Raw genomic sequence first — 18,820 nt, 5'->3', positions numbered from 1 at the left:
TTATTCAGCGTCTGGAGAGAACTGGGGCCTTGCTTCCTCGCGCAACGTTCTTATATATAGAGCCGCGGTGCGGACGGATAAGGGAATGCCTGATCAAATCGGCTCTCCCGACTAGCCGCTGGGCTAGTAACGCACCACTTCAAGTTACATAATAAATTATAGCTTCTTTTGCTGATGGCCGATGAAGCTCTTAATTTAAATGTGCATTCAGCACGCAGGTAAGTATTGATAATAAAATTTTGATGTGGCTAAGTTAAGTATTTTGGGCGAGAGAATTAATTTAATTGCCCTGCACGCAGTAGATGAGCTCTGAACTGGCCCTTTTGAGATCCGCTATCGCTATAATTTTATAGGTAGTCAAAAGAAACTTTTCACATCTTCATAGTCATAGCGGACCTCCAACCTATTTAAATCTAAACATCCTAACCTTATTTATTAGCCTACTTAATCTATCTTGCTTCCTTCAGTTTTGAGACGAAAACCAGAAAATCATGAATTTCCACTAAAATCTTAATTTGTGAAATCCAAAGTACTGTTTTTATTAAATCATTATGAAAGATGAATCTAAATATAAATTTTGAAATCTCTAGCTCTTTTCTGTTGCGCCAATGATTTTTACAGAAAAACGTCCAAATTTCGGAAATGGCTTAAGTTATCGAACTGATATTTAACACATATTAATTTAGTATTACTTCTGACATGCCAGAAAAGTTTTAGGTTATTTGCTTGATTTTTAAGGTATTGCGCAACATTTATGACGTCAGAGCTTGTTACAGCAGACTGGCTGGCACACAATGGAAACTGATGTGAATTTACTACAGCGTGAGTAGGCTGCTTCCCTACAGGAGGAATCGGTTTTTTGAAGTTCATGGTACATTTATGTATTTTTATCTATGTTTATTGTCAGACAGGTCTTTCTTTCTTTGAATAAATTAATGTGCACATTCAAATCTTGGTTTTGTTAACACCTCAAATATTTTAAGTTTTGGTATTAGGCAATTCCCCCCCTGTAGAATCCACAGCTAAGACCTTAACATATAATTGCTTTAATTAATCGGTTAGCGTATAGTAATTTAGCTTCGGTCTTACGGGTGTGTCTCATAATTAACTTTATGACTAAGGTTACTACACATTGCACACATGGCGCTTTGCATGATAGCTTTTACCCTTGTCCTTCAGGATTAAAAACAATGCAGCTCCCTTTTCTATACGTTTTAACTGCACTGTAGTGTACAACAAGCCCAGCTCAAGAATTGTGAGAAAGTTTGATACGTAGTGGACAATAGTGAAGTCGCGATGCTGGGTGTGGAGAGAAGTGATGTAGTTATGACACAGGGCAAGCTTCCCTTAGGCACTCTCTGTACTGTTGTCTAAGAGGGTGTGTGTGTTTAAGCTGGTCAAAATACTCGTATACTCTTTGACAATTTCTAAGGAACAGAGACACTGCTCGACGGGAATAATCACATGTAGTTATGGACGACATGAAACACAGCGCATACGTAACAGAGTAACAACGAAAAACGGCACAGATTTCACCACATGGGAAATCAGCGTAAGCGCATGGTATTCGTGCAGGCTACCAAACTGTTGAGGAATCGTTGGGGAATATTGTTCAACTGCTCTCTCAGGGCGGTTTTCAGTTTTTGCACGGCTCGGGGAAGAGGTGCTCGTTGATACACACGTCTGCCAAGAGCGTAGGATTTAGGTCAGAAGAGTTTGAAAATTATTCCATACGTTCGGTATCTTCACTTTCCAGTATGTCCGCCATTTCAATAGTCTGATTAGTCTCATACATATACAGGGTGGTCAGTTGATCGTGACCGGGCCAAATATCTCACGAAATAAGCGTCAAACGAAAAAAAACTACAAAGAACGAAACTTGTCTAGCTTGAAGGGGGGAAACCATATGGCGCTATGGTTGGCCCGCTAGATGGCGCTGCCATAGGTCAAACGGATGTCAACTGCGTTTTTTTTAAATGGGAACCCCCATTTCTTATTACGTATTCGTGTAGTACGTAAAGAAATGTGATTGTTTTAGTTGGACCATTTTTTTCGCTTTGTGTTAGATGGCGCTGTAATAGTCACAAAGATATAGCTCACAATTTTAGACGAACAGTTGGTAACATGTATGTTTTTTAACTTAAAATACAGAACGTAGGTACGTTTGAACATTTTATTCTCGGTTGTTCCAATGTGATACATGTACCTTTGTGAACTTATTTCTGAGAACGCATGCTGTTACAGCGTAATTACCTGTAAATACCACATTAATGCAATAAATGCTCAGAATGATGTCCGTCAACCCCAGTGCATTTGGCAAGACGTGTAACGACATTCCTCTCAACAGTTAGTAGTTCACCTTCCGCAATGTTAGCACATGCATTGACAATGCGCTGACGCATGTTGTCAGGCGTTGTCGGTGGATCACGATAGCAATTATCCTTCAACTTTCCCCACAGAAAGAAATTCGGGGGACGTCAGATCTGGTGAACGTGCGTTCCATAGTGTGGTGCTTCGACGACCAATCCACCTATCATGAAATATGCTATTCAATACAGCTTCAACCACACACGAGCTATGTGCCGGACATCCATCATGTTGGAAGTACATCGCCATTCTGTCATGCAGTGAAACATCTTGTAGTAACATCGGTAGAACATTAGGTAGGAAATCAGCATACATTGCACCATTTAGATTGCCATCGATAAAATAGGGGCCAATTATCCTTCCTCCCATAATGCCGCACCATACATTAACCCGCCAAGGTCGCTGAAGTTCCACTTGTCGTAGCCATCGTAGATTTTCCGTTGCCAAATAGTGCATATTATGCCGGTTTACGTTACCGCTGTTGGTGAATGACGCTTCGTCGCTAGTAGAAGGCGTGCAAAATATCTGTCATCGCCCCGTAATTTCTCTTGTGCCCAGTGGCAGAACTGTACACGACGTTAAAAGTCGTCGCCATGGAATTCTTGGTGCATAAAAATATGGTACGGGTGCAATCGATGTTAATGTAGCATTCTCAACGCAGACTTTTTTGAGATTCCCGATTCCCGCGGAATTTGTCTGCGACTCATGTGCGGATTAGCCGCGACAGCAGCTAAAACACCTACTTGGGCGTCATCATTTGTTGCAGGTCGTGGTTGACGTTTCACATGTGACTGAACACTTCCTGTTTCCTTAAATAACGTAAGTATCCGGCGAACGGTCCGGACGCTTGGATGATGTCGTCCAGGATACTGAGCAGCATACATAGCACACGCCCGTTGGGCATTATGATCACAATAGCCATACATCAACATGATATCGACCTTTTCCGCAATTGATAAACGGTCCAATTTAACACGGGTAATGTATCACGAAGCAAATACCGTCCGCACTGGCGGATGTTACGTGATACCACGTACTTACAGATTTATGACTGTTACAGCGCCATCTACCACAAAGCGAAAAAAGTGGTCCAACTAAAACACTTATACTTATTTACGTACTACACGAATATGTAATAAAAATGGGGGTTCCCATTTTAAAAAATGCAGTTGATATCCGTTTGAACTATGGCAGCGCCATCTAGCGGGCCAACCATAGCGCCATCTGGTTTCCCCCTTCAGGCTAGACGAGTTTCGTTCTTTGTAGTTTTTTCGTTTGATGCTTATTTCACGAGATATTTGGCCCGGTCACTATCAATGGGCCACCCTGTATAGACCGGCGAAAGGGAGCGAAGAAACCGTGTTACAGGAGAAGCTAATGAAATAGCTCTACTAGCGGCCGTGCATCACAACTAGCGATTCCGTTATGTCCCTAGGTGGTATTGTCACAATACTGCATCGTCATAAGTATCATCCATACTACGTGTCGCTGCATTAAGAACTTCATGAAGTCGATTTCAATAACCAGGTAGTGTCTTGTGAATAGGCACGTCGACAACTGCAAACGAAGAGCACGTTCTTTGCCAAGGCACTGTTTTCCGACGAATCTACATTCACCAACTTTGGTAGTGGTAACCGGCATAACAAATGGCTCAAATGGCTCTGAGCACTATGGTACTTAACATCTGAGGTCATCAGTCCCCTATAACTTAGAACTACTTAAACCTAACTAACCTAAGGACATCACACACATCCATGCCCGAGGCAGGATTCGAACCTGCGACCGTAGCGGTCGCGCGGTTCCAGACTGTAGCGCCTAGAATCGCTTGGCCACACCGGCCGGCCCGGCATAACATGCATGCATTACTGGACAGTAGATAATCTCCACTGATAACGCCAAGCTGACCATCAACGTCCTTTGTCGGTTGACTATGGTGTGGCATCACGGCGAACAATTCATTTTATTGGCGGCACTTTATATAAACGCAAATATCGAACGGTTTTGGAGCAGGAACTACCGGTAATACTGCAAAATGTTGCCTTGGACGTTCGACAACGCATGTGGTTTCAGCATGGCGGTTACCCGGCGCATTACGCAATTGAAGCGCAGGAGGTATTAGACCATGTTCACACTGGTCGATGGATCGGAAGACGTCGCCCTCCCGCTGGATTGACGGATTTGACGGTTCCGGGTTTCCTTCTGTGGGAATTTAAAAGATAAGATGTACCAGCAAGTGCCAACAGGTCGTGAAGACATGGTCGACCGCATCAGAAACGCCTGTACTGTATCGCAGATAAGGCTCTGTCCTGTGTACGGTCATTTGAAAAGCGGTTCACAAGGAGTATTGAAGATGGCGATATTATGTTTGAACACTTACTCTAATTGGAAAAGTAGAGTAGAGTTCGCCTCGAGCTAAGGCCCCAGAGGCACGTCGAGTAGTCCCATGTTCGGTATGTCGGAGGAATACAACGTTGCGAATAGGATTTAGAATTAGACGTTATGAAATACTGGACTATCCTGTGCTCGCAGCATGGAGGTGGGGTCCCACGTGGCAGTGTATATTCGAGGACCATTGAGTAGAATGTCGTAAAGCACGACTGCGTACCCATTTCGATTCCTATGACTACAGCGCCATCTGTGGCGAGACGAAGAAAATTCTTCGGGCAAAACAGATGCAGAATTTTGTATAGAATCGTAATTTGCAATAAATAACGAGTGTTTCCATTGAAGATTTAAAAGTTGCCCCCAGCCACCCACGCACAGGGCAGGGTAGGGTTCGAGAGTGGTGTAATTGGATGTCCAAGACAAAGAAATTCGAATTATGACTTTTTTGATCCGATGTGTGGTTTTAGAGCTATTTCAATGTCTTCAGTTAAAATGAATAGAGTTGGTCAACATAAACTGAAGATGGTAGGCGTATTTCTGCATCTGAAGGATGACGTCTATTCAAATTTCACACCAATCGCGTAAGAGCGGCGCTATTAGGGCTACTATGGGGGCGCAAATTAGATTTGCTTTGGATACATGTTGCAACGTTCGTGAGCATTAGTTACCTTTGAGATTGGACATGATGCGTTGCTGTTAGTCAAAAAATGTCTTTAAGGTGACGCCTCACTGCGTTCGAACGAGGTCGTGTAATGGGACTACGAGTAGCTGTATGTTCTTTCTGCGATACTGCAGAAATACTTGGCAGGAATGAAGCCATTGTACAGGATTGCTGGCAGCGATAGTCACCAGAATGTACTGTCGTAAGAAGACTGGGCTCTGGACTGCCCCGTGGCAATTCCTAGAGGGAAGACCATCGTTTTCGGTGTATGGCTCTGTCGCGTCGCACAGCATCTGCAGCAGCAATCTGAGCAGCAGTTGGCACCACTGTGACACATCGAAGCGTTACAAATATGCTACTTCAAGGATAGCTCAGAGCCAGACGCCCTGTAGCGTACATTCCACTGACTCCATACCACCGCCACTCGGTATCAGACGACAGCTATTGGAGGGCAGGGTGGAGGTTTGCTGTGTTTTCTGATAAAAGTTGGTTCTGCCTCGGTGCCAATGATGGCCGTGTGTTGGTTCGAATGAGACCTGGTTAGGGCCTGTAACCAACCTGTCTGCACACTAGACACATTGGACCTACACCTGGAGTCATGGTCGGCGGTGCGATTTCATATGACAGCAGGAGCTCTCTTGTGGTTATTCCACTAACCATGATTGCAGAATTGAAAGTCAGTGTGGTGATTCGACGTGTTATCTTGCCATTCGTGAACAGCTTTCCACGGTGTGTCTTCCAACAGGTCTCGTCCGTATGCCGCTGTTACAATCCATCATGCTCCACAGGAGTTCTTTGGCCTGTTCGATCACCAAATACACTCCTGGAAATTGAAATAAGAACACCGTGAATTCATTGTCCCAGGAAGGGGAAACTTTATTGACACATTCCTGGGGTCAGATACATCACATGATCACACTGACAGAACCACAGGCACATAGACACAGGCAACAGAGCATGCACAATGTCGGCACTAGTACAGTGTATATCCACCTTTCGCAGCAATGCAGGCTGCTATTCTCCCATGGAGACGATCGTAGAGATGCTGGATGTAGTCCTGTGGAACGGCTTGCCATGCCATTTCCACCTGGCGCCTCAGTTGGACCAGCGTTCGTGCTGGATGTGCAGACCGCGTGACACGACGCTTCATCCAGTCCCAAACATGCTCAATGGGGGACAGATCCGGAGATCTTGCTGGCCAGGGTAGTTGACTTACACCTTCTAGAGCACGTTGGGTGGCACGGGATACATGCGGACGTGCATTGTCCTGTTGGAACAGCAAGTTCCCATGCCGGTCTAGGAATGGTAGAACGATGGGTTCGATGACGGTTTGGATGTACCGTGCACTATTCAGTGTCCCCTCGACGATCACCAGTGGTGTACAGCCAGTGTAGGAGATCGCTCCCCACACCATGATGCCGGGTGTTGGCCCTGTGTGCCTCGGTCGTATGCAGTCCTGATTGTGGCGCTCACCTGCACGGCGCCAAACACGCATACGACCATCATTGGCACCAAGGCAGAAGCGACTCTCATCGCTGAAGACGACACGTCTCCATTCGTCCCTCCATTCACGCCTGTCGCGACACCACTGGAGGCGGGCTGCACGATGTTGGGGCGTGAGCGGAAGACGGCCTAACGGTGTGCGGGACCGTAGCCCAGCTTCATGGAGACGGTTGCGAATGGTCCTCGCCGATACCCCAGGAGCAACAGTGTCCCTAATTTGCTGGGAAGTGGCGGTGCGGTCCCCTACGGCACTGCGTAGGATCCTACGGTCTTGGCGTACATCCGTGCGTCGCTGCGGTCCGGTCCCAGGTCGACGGGCACGTGCACCTTCCGCCGACCACTGGCGACAACATCGATGTACTGTGGAGACCTCACGCCCCACGTGTTGAGCAATTCGGCGGTACGTCCACCCGGCCTCCCGCATGCCCACTATACGCCCTCGCTCAAAGTCCGTCAACTGCACATACGGTTCACGTCCACGCTGTCGCGGCATGCTACCAGTGTTAAAGACTGCGATGGAGCTCCGTATGCCACGGCAAACTGGCTGACACTGACGGCGGCGGTGCACAAATGCTGCGCAGCTAGCGCCATTCGACGGCCAACACCGTGGTTCCTGGTGTGTCCGCTGTGCCGTGCGTGTGATCATTGCTTGTACAGCCCTCTCGCAGTGTCCGGAGCAAGTATGGTGGGTCTGACACACCGGTGTCAATGTGTTCTTTTTTCCATTTCCAGGAGTATATGTCTCCAGTCGAGCACATATTGGACATCAATGGATGACAACTCCAGCGTCATCCACAAACAGCATTAACGTCCTATATTGACCGACCAAATGCAACAGGCATGGAATTCCATCACACAGACTGACATCCAGCGCCTGTACAACACAATGCATTCACATTTGCAGGCTTGCATTCAACATCCTTGCAGTTACACTGGTTGTTAATGTACCATGGCAAAGGCTTATTTCACGGTTACGTTGTGATCTTGCAATGTTAATCATTTAAGTATGTTACCTAGATAGATGTGTTCCCGAAATTTCATTACTCAACATTAATAATTTTTTGTTGTGAGTTTCCCTCGTAACTATTTATTTATTTACTTTGAGAGGGTACGTGCGAGACAAGGATTACGGGTGAGACTGTTTTATTGGCTTGGAATGTCTGTCCAATCAAAAAGTTAGTTGATTTTCTGTACGTTCATATTTTGTTCATCTGCCGTCAGTGCGGAGCTGTTGCGAACACTTTCCGAAAGTAAAGGAAAAGGCAATAACCTGGGCATCCGTATCTATCTTCCTGCCTCTGAGTGACACGCAAGAACAGAGTTAGGATTCCATTGATCGTTGCGGAATCCATGTTTTTTTTTTCTTTATTGAATTTCAATTCCCCCCGAAGGGGGCGGGCTGGCAGCAGCTTAGTATGCTGAATCCATGTCGACTGCTACAGAGGAGATATTTTAGTCTGTACAAAGTTATACGTGAGTGTAGAAGGTGTTCCAAAGTTCTACAACAGTTTCACATCAGCAGTACAGATATAAAGTTGTGTACATACACTACTGGACATTAAAACTGCTACACCACGAAGATAACGTGCTACAGACGCGAAATTTAACCGACAGGAAGAAGATGCTGTGATATGCAAATGATTAGCTTTTCAGAGGACCCAGGGTTGGCGCTGGTGGCGACACCTACAACGTGCTGACATGAGGAAAGTTTCCAACCGATTTCTCATACACAAACAGCAGTTGACCGGCGTTACCTGGTGAAACGTTATTGTGATGCCTCGTGTAAGGAGGAGAAATGCGTACCATCACGTTTCCGACTTTGATAAAGGTCGGATTGTAGCCTATCGCGATTGCGGTTTATCGTATCGCGACATTGCTGCTCGCGTTGGTCGAGATCCAATTACTGTTAGCAGAATAAGGAATTTATGGGTTCAGGAGGGTAATACGAAATGCCGTGCTGGATCCCAACGGCCTCGTATCACTAGCAGTCGAGAGACAGGCATCTTATCCGCACGGATGTAACGGATCCCTGAGTCAACAGATGGGGACGTTTGCAAGACAACAACCATCTGGACAGTTTGACGACGTTTGCAGCAGCATGGACTACCAGCTCGGAGACCATGGCTGCGGTTACGGTTGACGCTGCATCACAGACAGGAGCGCCTGCGATGGTGTACTCAACGACGAACCTGAGTGCACGAATCGCAAAACGTCATTTTTTTCTGATGATCCAGGTTCTGTTTACAGCATCATGATGCTCGCATCCGTGTTTGGCGACATCGCTGTGAAGGAACATTGAAAGCATGTATTCGTCATCGCCATACTGGCATATCACCCGATGTGATGGTATGGGGTGCCATTGGTTACACGTCTCGGTCACCTCTTGTTGACACTGACGGCACTTTGTACAGTGGACGTTACATTTCAGATGTGTTACGACCCGTGGCTCTACCCTTCATTCGATCCCTGCGAAACCCTACATTTCAGCAGGATAATGCACGACCGCATGTTGCAGGTCCTGTACGGACCTTTCTGGATACAGAAAATGTTCGACTGCTACCCTGGCCAGCACATTCTCCACATCTCTCACCAATTGAAAACGTCTGGTCGATGGTGGCCGAGCAACTGACTCGTCTCGATACGCCTGTCACTACTCTTGACGACCTGTGGTATCGTGTTGAAGCTGCATGGGCAGCTTTACGTGTACACGCCATTCAAGCTCTGTTTGACTCATTGCCCAGGCGTATCAAGGCCGTTATTACGTTCAGAGGTGGTTGTTCTGGGTACTGATTTCTCAGGATCTATGCATATACACTCCTGCAAATTGAAATAAGAACACCGGGAATTCATTGTCCCAGGAAGGGGAAACTTTATTGTAACATTCCTGGGGTCAGATACATCACATGATCACACTGACAGAACCACAGGCACATAGACACAGGCAACAGAGCATGCACAATGTCGGCACTAGTACAGTGTATATCCATCTTTCGCAGCAATGCAGGCTGCTATTCTCCCATGGAGACGATCGTAGAGATGCTGGATGTAGTCCTGTGGAACGGCTTGCCATGCCATTTCCACCTGGCGCCTCAGTTGGACCAGCGTTCGTGCTGGACGTGCAGACCGCGTGAGACGACGCTTCATCCAGTCCCAAACATGCTCAATGGGGGACAGATCCGGAGATCTTGCTGGCCAGGGTAGTTGATTTACACCTTCTAGAGCACGTTGGGTGGCACGGGATACATGCGGACGTGCATTGTCCTGTTGGAACAGCAAGTTCCCTTGCCGGTCTAGGAATGGTAGAACGATGGGTTCGATGACGGTTTGGATGTACCGTGCACTATTCAGTGTCCCCTCGACGATCACCAGTGGTGTACGGCCAGTGTAGGAGATCGCTCCCCACACCATGATGCCGGGTGTTGGCCCTGTGTGCCTCGGTCGTATGCAGTCCTGATTGTGGCGCTCACCTGCACGGCGCCAAACACGCATACGACCATCATTGGCACCAAGGCAGAAGCGATTCTCATCGCTGAAGACGACACGTCTCCATTCGTCCCTCCATTCACGCCTGTCGCGACACCACTGGAGGCGGGCTGCACGATGTTGGGGCGTGAGCGGAAGACGGCCTAACGGTGTGCGGGACCGTAGCCCAGCTTCATGGAGACGGTTGCGAATGGTCCTCGCCGATACCCCAGGAGCAACAGTGTCCCTAATTTGCTGGGAAGTGGCGGTGCGGTCCCCTACGGCACTGCGTAGGATCCTACGGTCTTGGCGTGCATCCGTGCGTCGCTGCGGTCCGGTCCCAGGTCGACGGGCACGTGCACCTTCCGCCGACCACTGGCGACAACATCGATGTACTGTGGAGACCTCACGCCCCACGTGTTGAGCAATTCGGCGGTACGTCCACCCGGCCTCCCGCATGCCCACTATACGCCCTCGCTCAAAGTCCGTCAACTGCACATACGGTTCAAGTCCACGCTGTCGCGGCATGCTACCAGTGTTAAAGACTGCGATGGAGCTCCGTATGCCACGGCAAACTGGCTGACACTGACGGCGGCGGTGCACAAATGCTGCGCAGCTAGCGCCATTCGACGGCCAACACCGCGGTTCCTGGTGTGTCCGCTGTGCCGTGCGTGTGATCATTGCTTGTACAGCCCTCTCGCAGTGTCCGGAGCAAGTATGGTGGGTCTGACACACCGGTGTCAATGTGTTCTTTTTTCCATTTCCAGGAGTGTATATTTGTCCAATGAATACCCGGTTATCATCTGCATTTCTTCTTGGTGTAGCAATTTTAATGGCCAGTAGTGTATGTTCAGCGGCCTTTCTTGAATAACAGGAAGGACTTGCGCGGTTTTCCTATTGCTTCGAACAGTTTGTTCCTCCAGCGACGAACCAGCGACCGCTGAGGAACAAGTTGTTTCACATACTCTATGTTGGACCGTGTAGGTAACCCAGAAGGCTGTGTCACCTTTTCGCTAGTTACGTGTTACACAGGGAAAGGTCTTAATGTCAGAGAACGAATGTTACTGCTGTCATGCTGTGAGCTGGGAAGAAAATGTGGATAGTGCTAATGAGAGCATTGCATCACAGTCGCCACACACACACACCTGCATGTCGCTGCAGTGCGGGGTCCGCGGCTTACCTCCAGCACTGGGCCGGCGTCTGGCCACACGAGGTGTCTGCGCAGCCGCCCCCGGCGCGCCCAGCTCTGCGGCTGGAACGCAAGGAGGACCAGCAGCAGGGCGACGCAGCAGCCCCGCCTCATCCTGCCCGGCAGTCGTGTCGTCCGCTCTCCTCCTGTAGGGAAGCAAAACTTTAGCAAATCGGTGCTGTTTGCGATTTCTTTTCTTCTGCACAAATGGTGAGGTATTCCAAATTTGAAAACATTCAAACAAGTTGACTCGTAATAAGGGAAAAAAATGGTGTACTACGTTTCTTTGTTGCCTTCAACAAAAATAAAGAAAGAGCGTTAGAAACGTTTATCATTGTGTTAGATAGCACAATTAGGTAGTAGAAAAAGTAAAAGAAATAGAACGAAAAGGTAAAGAGGTGGGTGGGGTTAATGCATCTATTACCATTGCGAGGATAGATGAAGACGGAATAAAGTAACAATGCGGACGTGATCGTACCTCGGTATTGACCGTCTAGACATGGTTTAACTACAGACAACACGCGCCGTGTACCTCCTTCCTGGTGGAATGACGAACAGATCGGGCACCATCCGTCTAATAGGCGCTGCTCATGCATGGTTGTTCACATCTTTGGGCGCGTTTAATGACATCTCTGAACATTCAAAGGGACTGTGTCTGTGATACAATATCCACTGTCAACGTCTATCTTCAGGAGTTCTGCGAACTGGGGTGATGCAAAACTTTTTTTATGTGTGTATATATAGACTATGGTAGTATTCACAGCTTTCCGGGCGCGAAGAAGCGCCTGGTCCCCGGCACGAATCCGTCCGGCGGATTTGTGTCGAGGTCCGGTGAACCTGCCAGTCTGTGGATGGTTTTTAGGCGGTTTTCCATCTGCCTCGCCGAATGCGGGCTGGTTCCCCTTATTCCGCCTCAGTTACACTATGTCGGCGATTGCTGCGCAAACAAGTTCTCCACGTATGCGTACACCACCATTACTCTACCACGCAAACATAGGGGTTACACTCATTTGGTGTGAGTCGTTCCCTGGGGGGTCCACCGGGGGCCGAACCGCACAATAACCCTGGGTTCTGTGTGATGCGGCGGAGTGGTGGACAGCGGTAGCCGTTCAAATGGTTCAAATGGCTCTGAGCTCTATGGGACTTAACTTCTGAGGTCATAACTCCCCTAGAACTTAGAACTACTTAAACCTAACTAACCTAAGGAGATCACACACATCCATGCCCGAGGCAGGATTCGAACCTGCGACCGTAGCGGTCACGCGGTTCCAGACTGTAGCGCCTAGAACCTCGGTAGTCGTCGTGGGGTTGTGGACCACTGCGGCTGCGGCGGGGACGAAGCTTCTCCGTCGTTTCTAGGTCCCCGGTTAACATACAATACGTTACAATGCAATGGTAGTATTTAAATTTTTTGAATTCTGTGAATAATTGTATGAAATACTGAAAACCAAATTTTTGTTGTCAATGGGAGCAGCCTGCACCTGGAATCGGATGATCGCTTTAGCTGTTTAGTAACAGAGATGAGAAAGGAACGACGACTGAATGAAAGGTGCGTGTCTAACATCAGGGAACGTGCAGAAGAAATATGTATGATTATCATTGGAAATAGTATTGCGTTGAAGAATACAGAGGAGATCTTTATCAAGTGGTGTGTGACATATGGTTGATGGTCACAATGAAGTTAAGAAATGGAAAACCCACTCGGTAATCCTCCATTGATGTCTTGATAATGTTTCAGTGGGACTGTTACTTCTTTTCAGGCCTGTACTAAAGAGTCAAATACCTAACGAAAAAATTGTTCAAATGGCTCTGAGCACTATGTGACTTAACTTCTGAGGTCATCAGTCGCCTAGAACTTAGAACTACTTAAACCTAACTAACCTAAGGACATCACACATATATGCCCGAGGCAGGATTCGAACCTGTGACTGTAGTGGCCACGCGGTTCCAGACTGAAGCGCCTAGAAACGAACGGCCACACCGGCCAGCCAATACCTAATGATTCCCGTGTATTGTTATAAGAAGTTTTTATTCACAATAATACTGTCCCAGTTCTGGCACTAAAGAAACGATAGAAGAGTTGTCAATCCGGTGCCCACATTCTGCTTACTGCTGCTGAAATTCAGCAAGAGGTCACAGTACCTAACTGCCTCTTCTGAAAACTGGATCACAAACAGCCACTTCGTGTGCCTCTCATTTCCTAAAACACATCGCGGAATGCGCTGAATTCATTGCAGGACCATTGCGTGCAGTAAGATTACAAGAAAATGGACGACGTTATATTTACTTCTCTTGCACTTAATTTGGGGATAAAAATGTGTTTAATTTACCAAATGGATTTTGAATCGACTGGATACACTTCATCTACTCCTAAAGTAACAGTCATCGGCCACGAAGAGAGAGCTTTAATATTTTGATACTGACGGTACTTTTAACAACCGCCACCTTTAATTTTAATATACTCATAGTAACACCACTTACGCTGACGTTGCTCACAAATAAGCAAAAATTCTAGTTCCAACAGAAGATAAGAAATGACGGTAGAACCACAGTCTAATAAATACAGTCACGACACTCCCTGGTGCGAAATTTGTTACAGTTTGACAGCTGGAGCGACACTAGCGCTTCAAGTGGTGAGAAAGTTAACGGTCACTTGCAAAGATGATGTTTGTTTTTAATTATTTTCTATTTAAGTAACAGAATAAATGTTATATTTTTGTGTTCCATGTGTTGGTAAGTTACCGAGAGACATGAATTGTCCTGAAATACTTGTAAAAACCGCCATATCACACTGACTCAATGACATAAGCTACAACTAATTCATGAAGAAATACTTTCGAATATGCTTAGACTTGCAGCTTATTCCATTCAAAGCAAGCGAATATAAACAAATTTCATGCATGAGAAATACTTAAAATTTTTTAATGAAGTCCGATGATTCGCCCCTTCTTACGCTTCACTCGACTCTCTAGTACACGTATATTTTGTAAATGTAATTACTTTTGCTTCAAAAGCAAATGCGTTAAAGATTATTGCCGTTTTTGCCTCATATTTAGCAACTATTGAGGAATTGGTTTCTTTTGTGTTGGAAACAATTTTATTACTTTTGACGATGTACTATCACGTCTGCGTGGTTTTCGCTTAAACTACAGTTGTGGTGGCTTGTTTGATAGGTTAAATAATATTGGTATTACGTTGCATATAAGTTTCCTACGTTGCATATTCACTGATTTGACTGAAAGTGTAACGAACAAAATTCTGCTTTGTGGGACAGAGATACGACGCCTTTCCTTAAAATGTCAGGTCTTCTGGTGTTTGCTAGCAATTTCTTTGTTATTAAAACAAAACGACAGTGCTCACAAGGGAACCTCCCCATCGCACCCCCCTCAGATTTAGTTATAAGTTGGCACAGTGGATAGGCCTTGAAAAACTGAACACATCGAGAAAACAGGAAGAAGTTGAGTGGAACTATGAAAAAATAAGCAAAATATACAAACTGAGTAGTCCATGTGAATATAGGCAACATCAAGGATAATCTGAGCTCAGGAGCGTCGTGGTCCCGTGGTTAGCGTGAGCAGCTGCGGAACGAGAGATCCTTGGTTCAAGTCCTCCCTCGAGTGAAAAGTTTAATTTTTTATTTTCAGACAATTATCAAAGTTCAGGCACTCACACATAATCAAATTCGCTCTCCAATATTCCAGGACATGTTCAGATTTCCTTGGACATATGCAGGATTTGATGGTCTACACACGGAAAAATTTGAAAACGTTAAAAACATGTGTTCTGACAGAGCACAGGGAAAACTGTGCGACTGTGAAACTGTTGCATTCATTCGTTGCAGTTTATGTGACAAACTCTTATGTTTTCTTAACTTTTTTGGGAGTGATTATCACATCCACAAGAAAACCTAAATCGGGCAAGGTAGAAGAATCTTTTTACCCATTCGCCAAGGGTACAAGTTAGGTGGGTCGACAACATATTGCTGTCATGTGACGCACATGCCGTCACCATTCTCGTATAGAACATATCAGACGTGTTTTCCTGTGGAGGAATCGGTTGACCTATGACCTTGCGATCAAATGTTTTCGGTTGGTTCCCATTGGAGAGGCACGTCCTATCGTCTACTAATCACACGGTATTGCGGTGCGGTCGCAAAACACAGACACTAAACTTATTACAGTGAACAGAGACGTCAATGAACGAATGGACAGATCATAACTTTGCGAAAATAAAGAAAGTAAACTTTTCACTCGAGGGAAGACTTGAACCAAGGACCTCTCGTTCCGCAGCTGCTAACGCTAACCGCGGGACCACGGCGCTCCTGTGTTTACATTAGCCATGCTCTTGCCTATCTTATGCATGGACTACTGAGTTTGTATATTTTGCTTATTTTTTTATAGTTCCACACAACTTCTTCCTGTTTTCTCGATTGATCTATGTTCAATTTTTCAAGGCCTATCCACTGTGCCAACTTATAACTAAATCTGAGGGGGGTGCGATGGGGAGGTTCCCTTGTCAGTAAAAGTTTGTACGTTACAAGAGAATCGGAAATAAATTGTCCTGTAACGGACGGTTCGTATATCCCAGGGTCCTTAGGACACTAAACAATGACAAATGTGATGTAATTTTTTCGTTATTATAGATTTTTATGGCACTAAATACACTCCCTACTGGAAGAATTATGATGTAGATCAACATAAACGTTAGTACTTGCACTCATCCGATATCGTATTGACAAGTGTCGTTTGCTGGCCGATTGGGACGCTGCTGTCGCTGGATGGAAGAAAAACGAGACGAAGCATCTCGACTGTTATGTTATACTGTGGCTGAACGCAGAAACCTCCATGTTTGTGCTATGAGCGTTTCATCTTTGGCGTGCAATTCTCATACGTCAGCGTGCAATGGCGCTGTAGCTCTGTAACGACGACATCCAGCAGTCAGCACCATGCCGGAGAAACTAAATAAGAGAAGGAAGAGTGGCTTTTATGTGTCTGAAGGAAGGAAGCAAAATCTTATGCCTGAAGTCCTCAAAAGACCGGGCGGTGTGAAATGTGTTCAAAGCGAAAAATACATTCAAAATCTCATTCTAAATCTTCATTTTGCAATGTGATTCTCTGCCTAATAAGAAAAGATTGTTATCCTTATTATCATATCAAGTAATGTAAATAAAACTACATGTACTTGATTTGTCTTCTCTTAGTATTTTCCCTAATTTCTGACGATACTTAAAATACTCGCATGCATAATTTACACTAAAGCACTATAAAACCTATGTGTTTCTTTGCTCGGCATAATTTTGCACCAAACGCAAAATAACTGTATGAAAACGCAAATAAAATTTTTTGACCATTAACTAAATATAGAAAGGGTTAGGAAGCACCTACACTCCTGGAAATGGAAAAAAGAACACATTGACACCGGTGTGTCAGACCCACCATACTTGCTCCGGACACTGCGAGAGGGCTGTACAAGCAATGATCACACGCACGGCACAGCGGACACACCAGGAACCGCGGTGTTGGCCGTCGAATGGCGCTAGCTGCGCAGCATTTGTGCACCGCCGCCGTCAGTGTCAGCCAGTTTGCCGTGGCATACGGAGCTCCATCGCAGTCTTTAACACTGGTAGCATGCCGCGACAGCGTGGACGTGAACCGTATGTGCAGTTGACGGACTTTGAGCGAGGGCGTATAGTGGGCATGCGGGAGGCCGGGTGGACGTACCGCCGAATTGCTCAACACGTGGGGCGTGAGGTCTCCACAGTACATCGATGTTGTCGCCAGTGGTCGGCGGAAGGTGCACGTGCCCGTCGACCTGGGACCGGACCGCAGCGACGCACGGATGCACGCCAAGACCGTAGGATCCTACGCAGTGCCGTAGGGGACCGCACCGCCACTTCCCAGCAAATTAGGGACACTGTTGCTCCTGGGGTATCGGCGAGGACCATTCGCAACCGTCTCCATGAAGCTGGGCTACGGTCCCGCACACCGTTAGGCCGTCTTCCGCTCACGCCCCAACATCGTGCAGCCCGCCTCCAGTGGTGTCGCGACAGGCGTGAATGGAGGGACGAATGGAGACGTGTCGTCTTCAGCGATGAGAGTCGCTTCTGCCTTGGTGCCAATGATGGTCGTATGCGTGTTTGGCGCCGTGCAGGTGAGCGCCACAATCAGGACTGCATACGACCGAGGCACACAGGGCCAACACCCGGCATCATGGTGTGGGGAGCGATCTCCTACACTGGCCGTACACCACTGGTGATCGTCGAGGGGACACTGAATAGTGCACGGTACATCCAAACCGTCATCGAACCCATCGTTCTACCATTCCTAGACCGGCAAGGGAACTTGCTGTTCCAACAGGACAATGCACGTCCGCATGTATCCCGTGCCACCCAACGTGCTCTAGAAGGTGTAAGTCAACTACCCTGGCCAGCAATATCTGCGGATCTGTCCCCCATTGAGCATGTTTGGGACTGGATGAAGCGTCGTCTCACGCGGTCTGCACGTCCAGCACGAACGCTGGTCCAACTGGGGCGCCAGGTGGAAATGGCATGGCAAGCCGTTCCACAGGACTACATCCAGCATCTCTACGATCGTCTCCATGGGAGAACAGCAGCCTGCATTGCTGCGAAAGGTGGATATACACTGTACTAGTGCCGACATTGTGCATGCTCTGTTGCCTGTGTCTATGTGCCTGTGGTTCTGTCAGTGTGATCATGTGATGTATCTGACCCCAGGAATGTGTCAATAAAGTTTCCCCTTCCTGGGACAATGAATTCACGGTGTTCTTATTTCAATTTCCAGGAGTGTATTTATTTATATGGCAAAATATAAGCCATTTAAATAAGTTGAATGCAAGAAACATTGTTCAAGTCCTTTCACAAACGCACAACTCAACATAAAGTAGGCTCTGTGTCGGAATAACTTGTTGTGTATTGAATCTTTCATCCAGTTCGTTAAGAAACGTCGTGAGGGATTCACAAGTAACTTCGATACCTGCTTACAGATAATTTTTATTTTTTATGGTGTTCTGGTAACAGTCGGTTCCAACCATGCTAACTTGAATATGTTTAAAAGAAGATGGGTAGTGAAGAGTCCGAACACTGACGCTACGCATACGGCACACCTGCTTTTCCGATTGCTAGCTGACAGTATTTAGCCAGTACCTAAAGAAAAAATATTGTATTATGAAATTATGGGAACACACGTCTGATTAACAGACGTATATACACAAGGCGTTTTGAAGTTGAAAAACAT

General features: G+C 46.6%; 1 protein-coding gene across 1 annotated transcript in view; it reads right to left on the bottom strand.

Moving 5' to 3' along the window:
* Window positions 1-11,681, bottom strand: part of LOC126199449 (uncharacterized) — an 89,038-nt gene extending 77,357 nt beyond the window's left edge. The window contains exon 1 of the mRNA XM_049936368.1: window positions 11,559-11,681. Coding sequence (XP_049792325.1) covers window positions 11,559-11,681 — 123 coding nt within the window. The remainder of the gene's footprint in view (window positions 1-11,558) is intronic.
* Window positions 11,682-18,820: the final 7,139 nt, after the last annotated feature.

The sequence above is a fragment of the Schistocerca nitens genome, chromosome 8 (genome assembly GCF_023898315.1).
Source record: "Schistocerca nitens isolate TAMUIC-IGC-003100 chromosome 8, iqSchNite1.1, whole genome shotgun sequence".
Classification (NCBI taxonomy): domain Eukaryota; kingdom Metazoa; phylum Arthropoda; class Insecta; order Orthoptera; family Acrididae; genus Schistocerca; species Schistocerca nitens.
The sequence above is the reverse complement of the archived record's forward strand: the minus strand, read 5'-3'. Positions and strand labels throughout refer to the sequence as shown.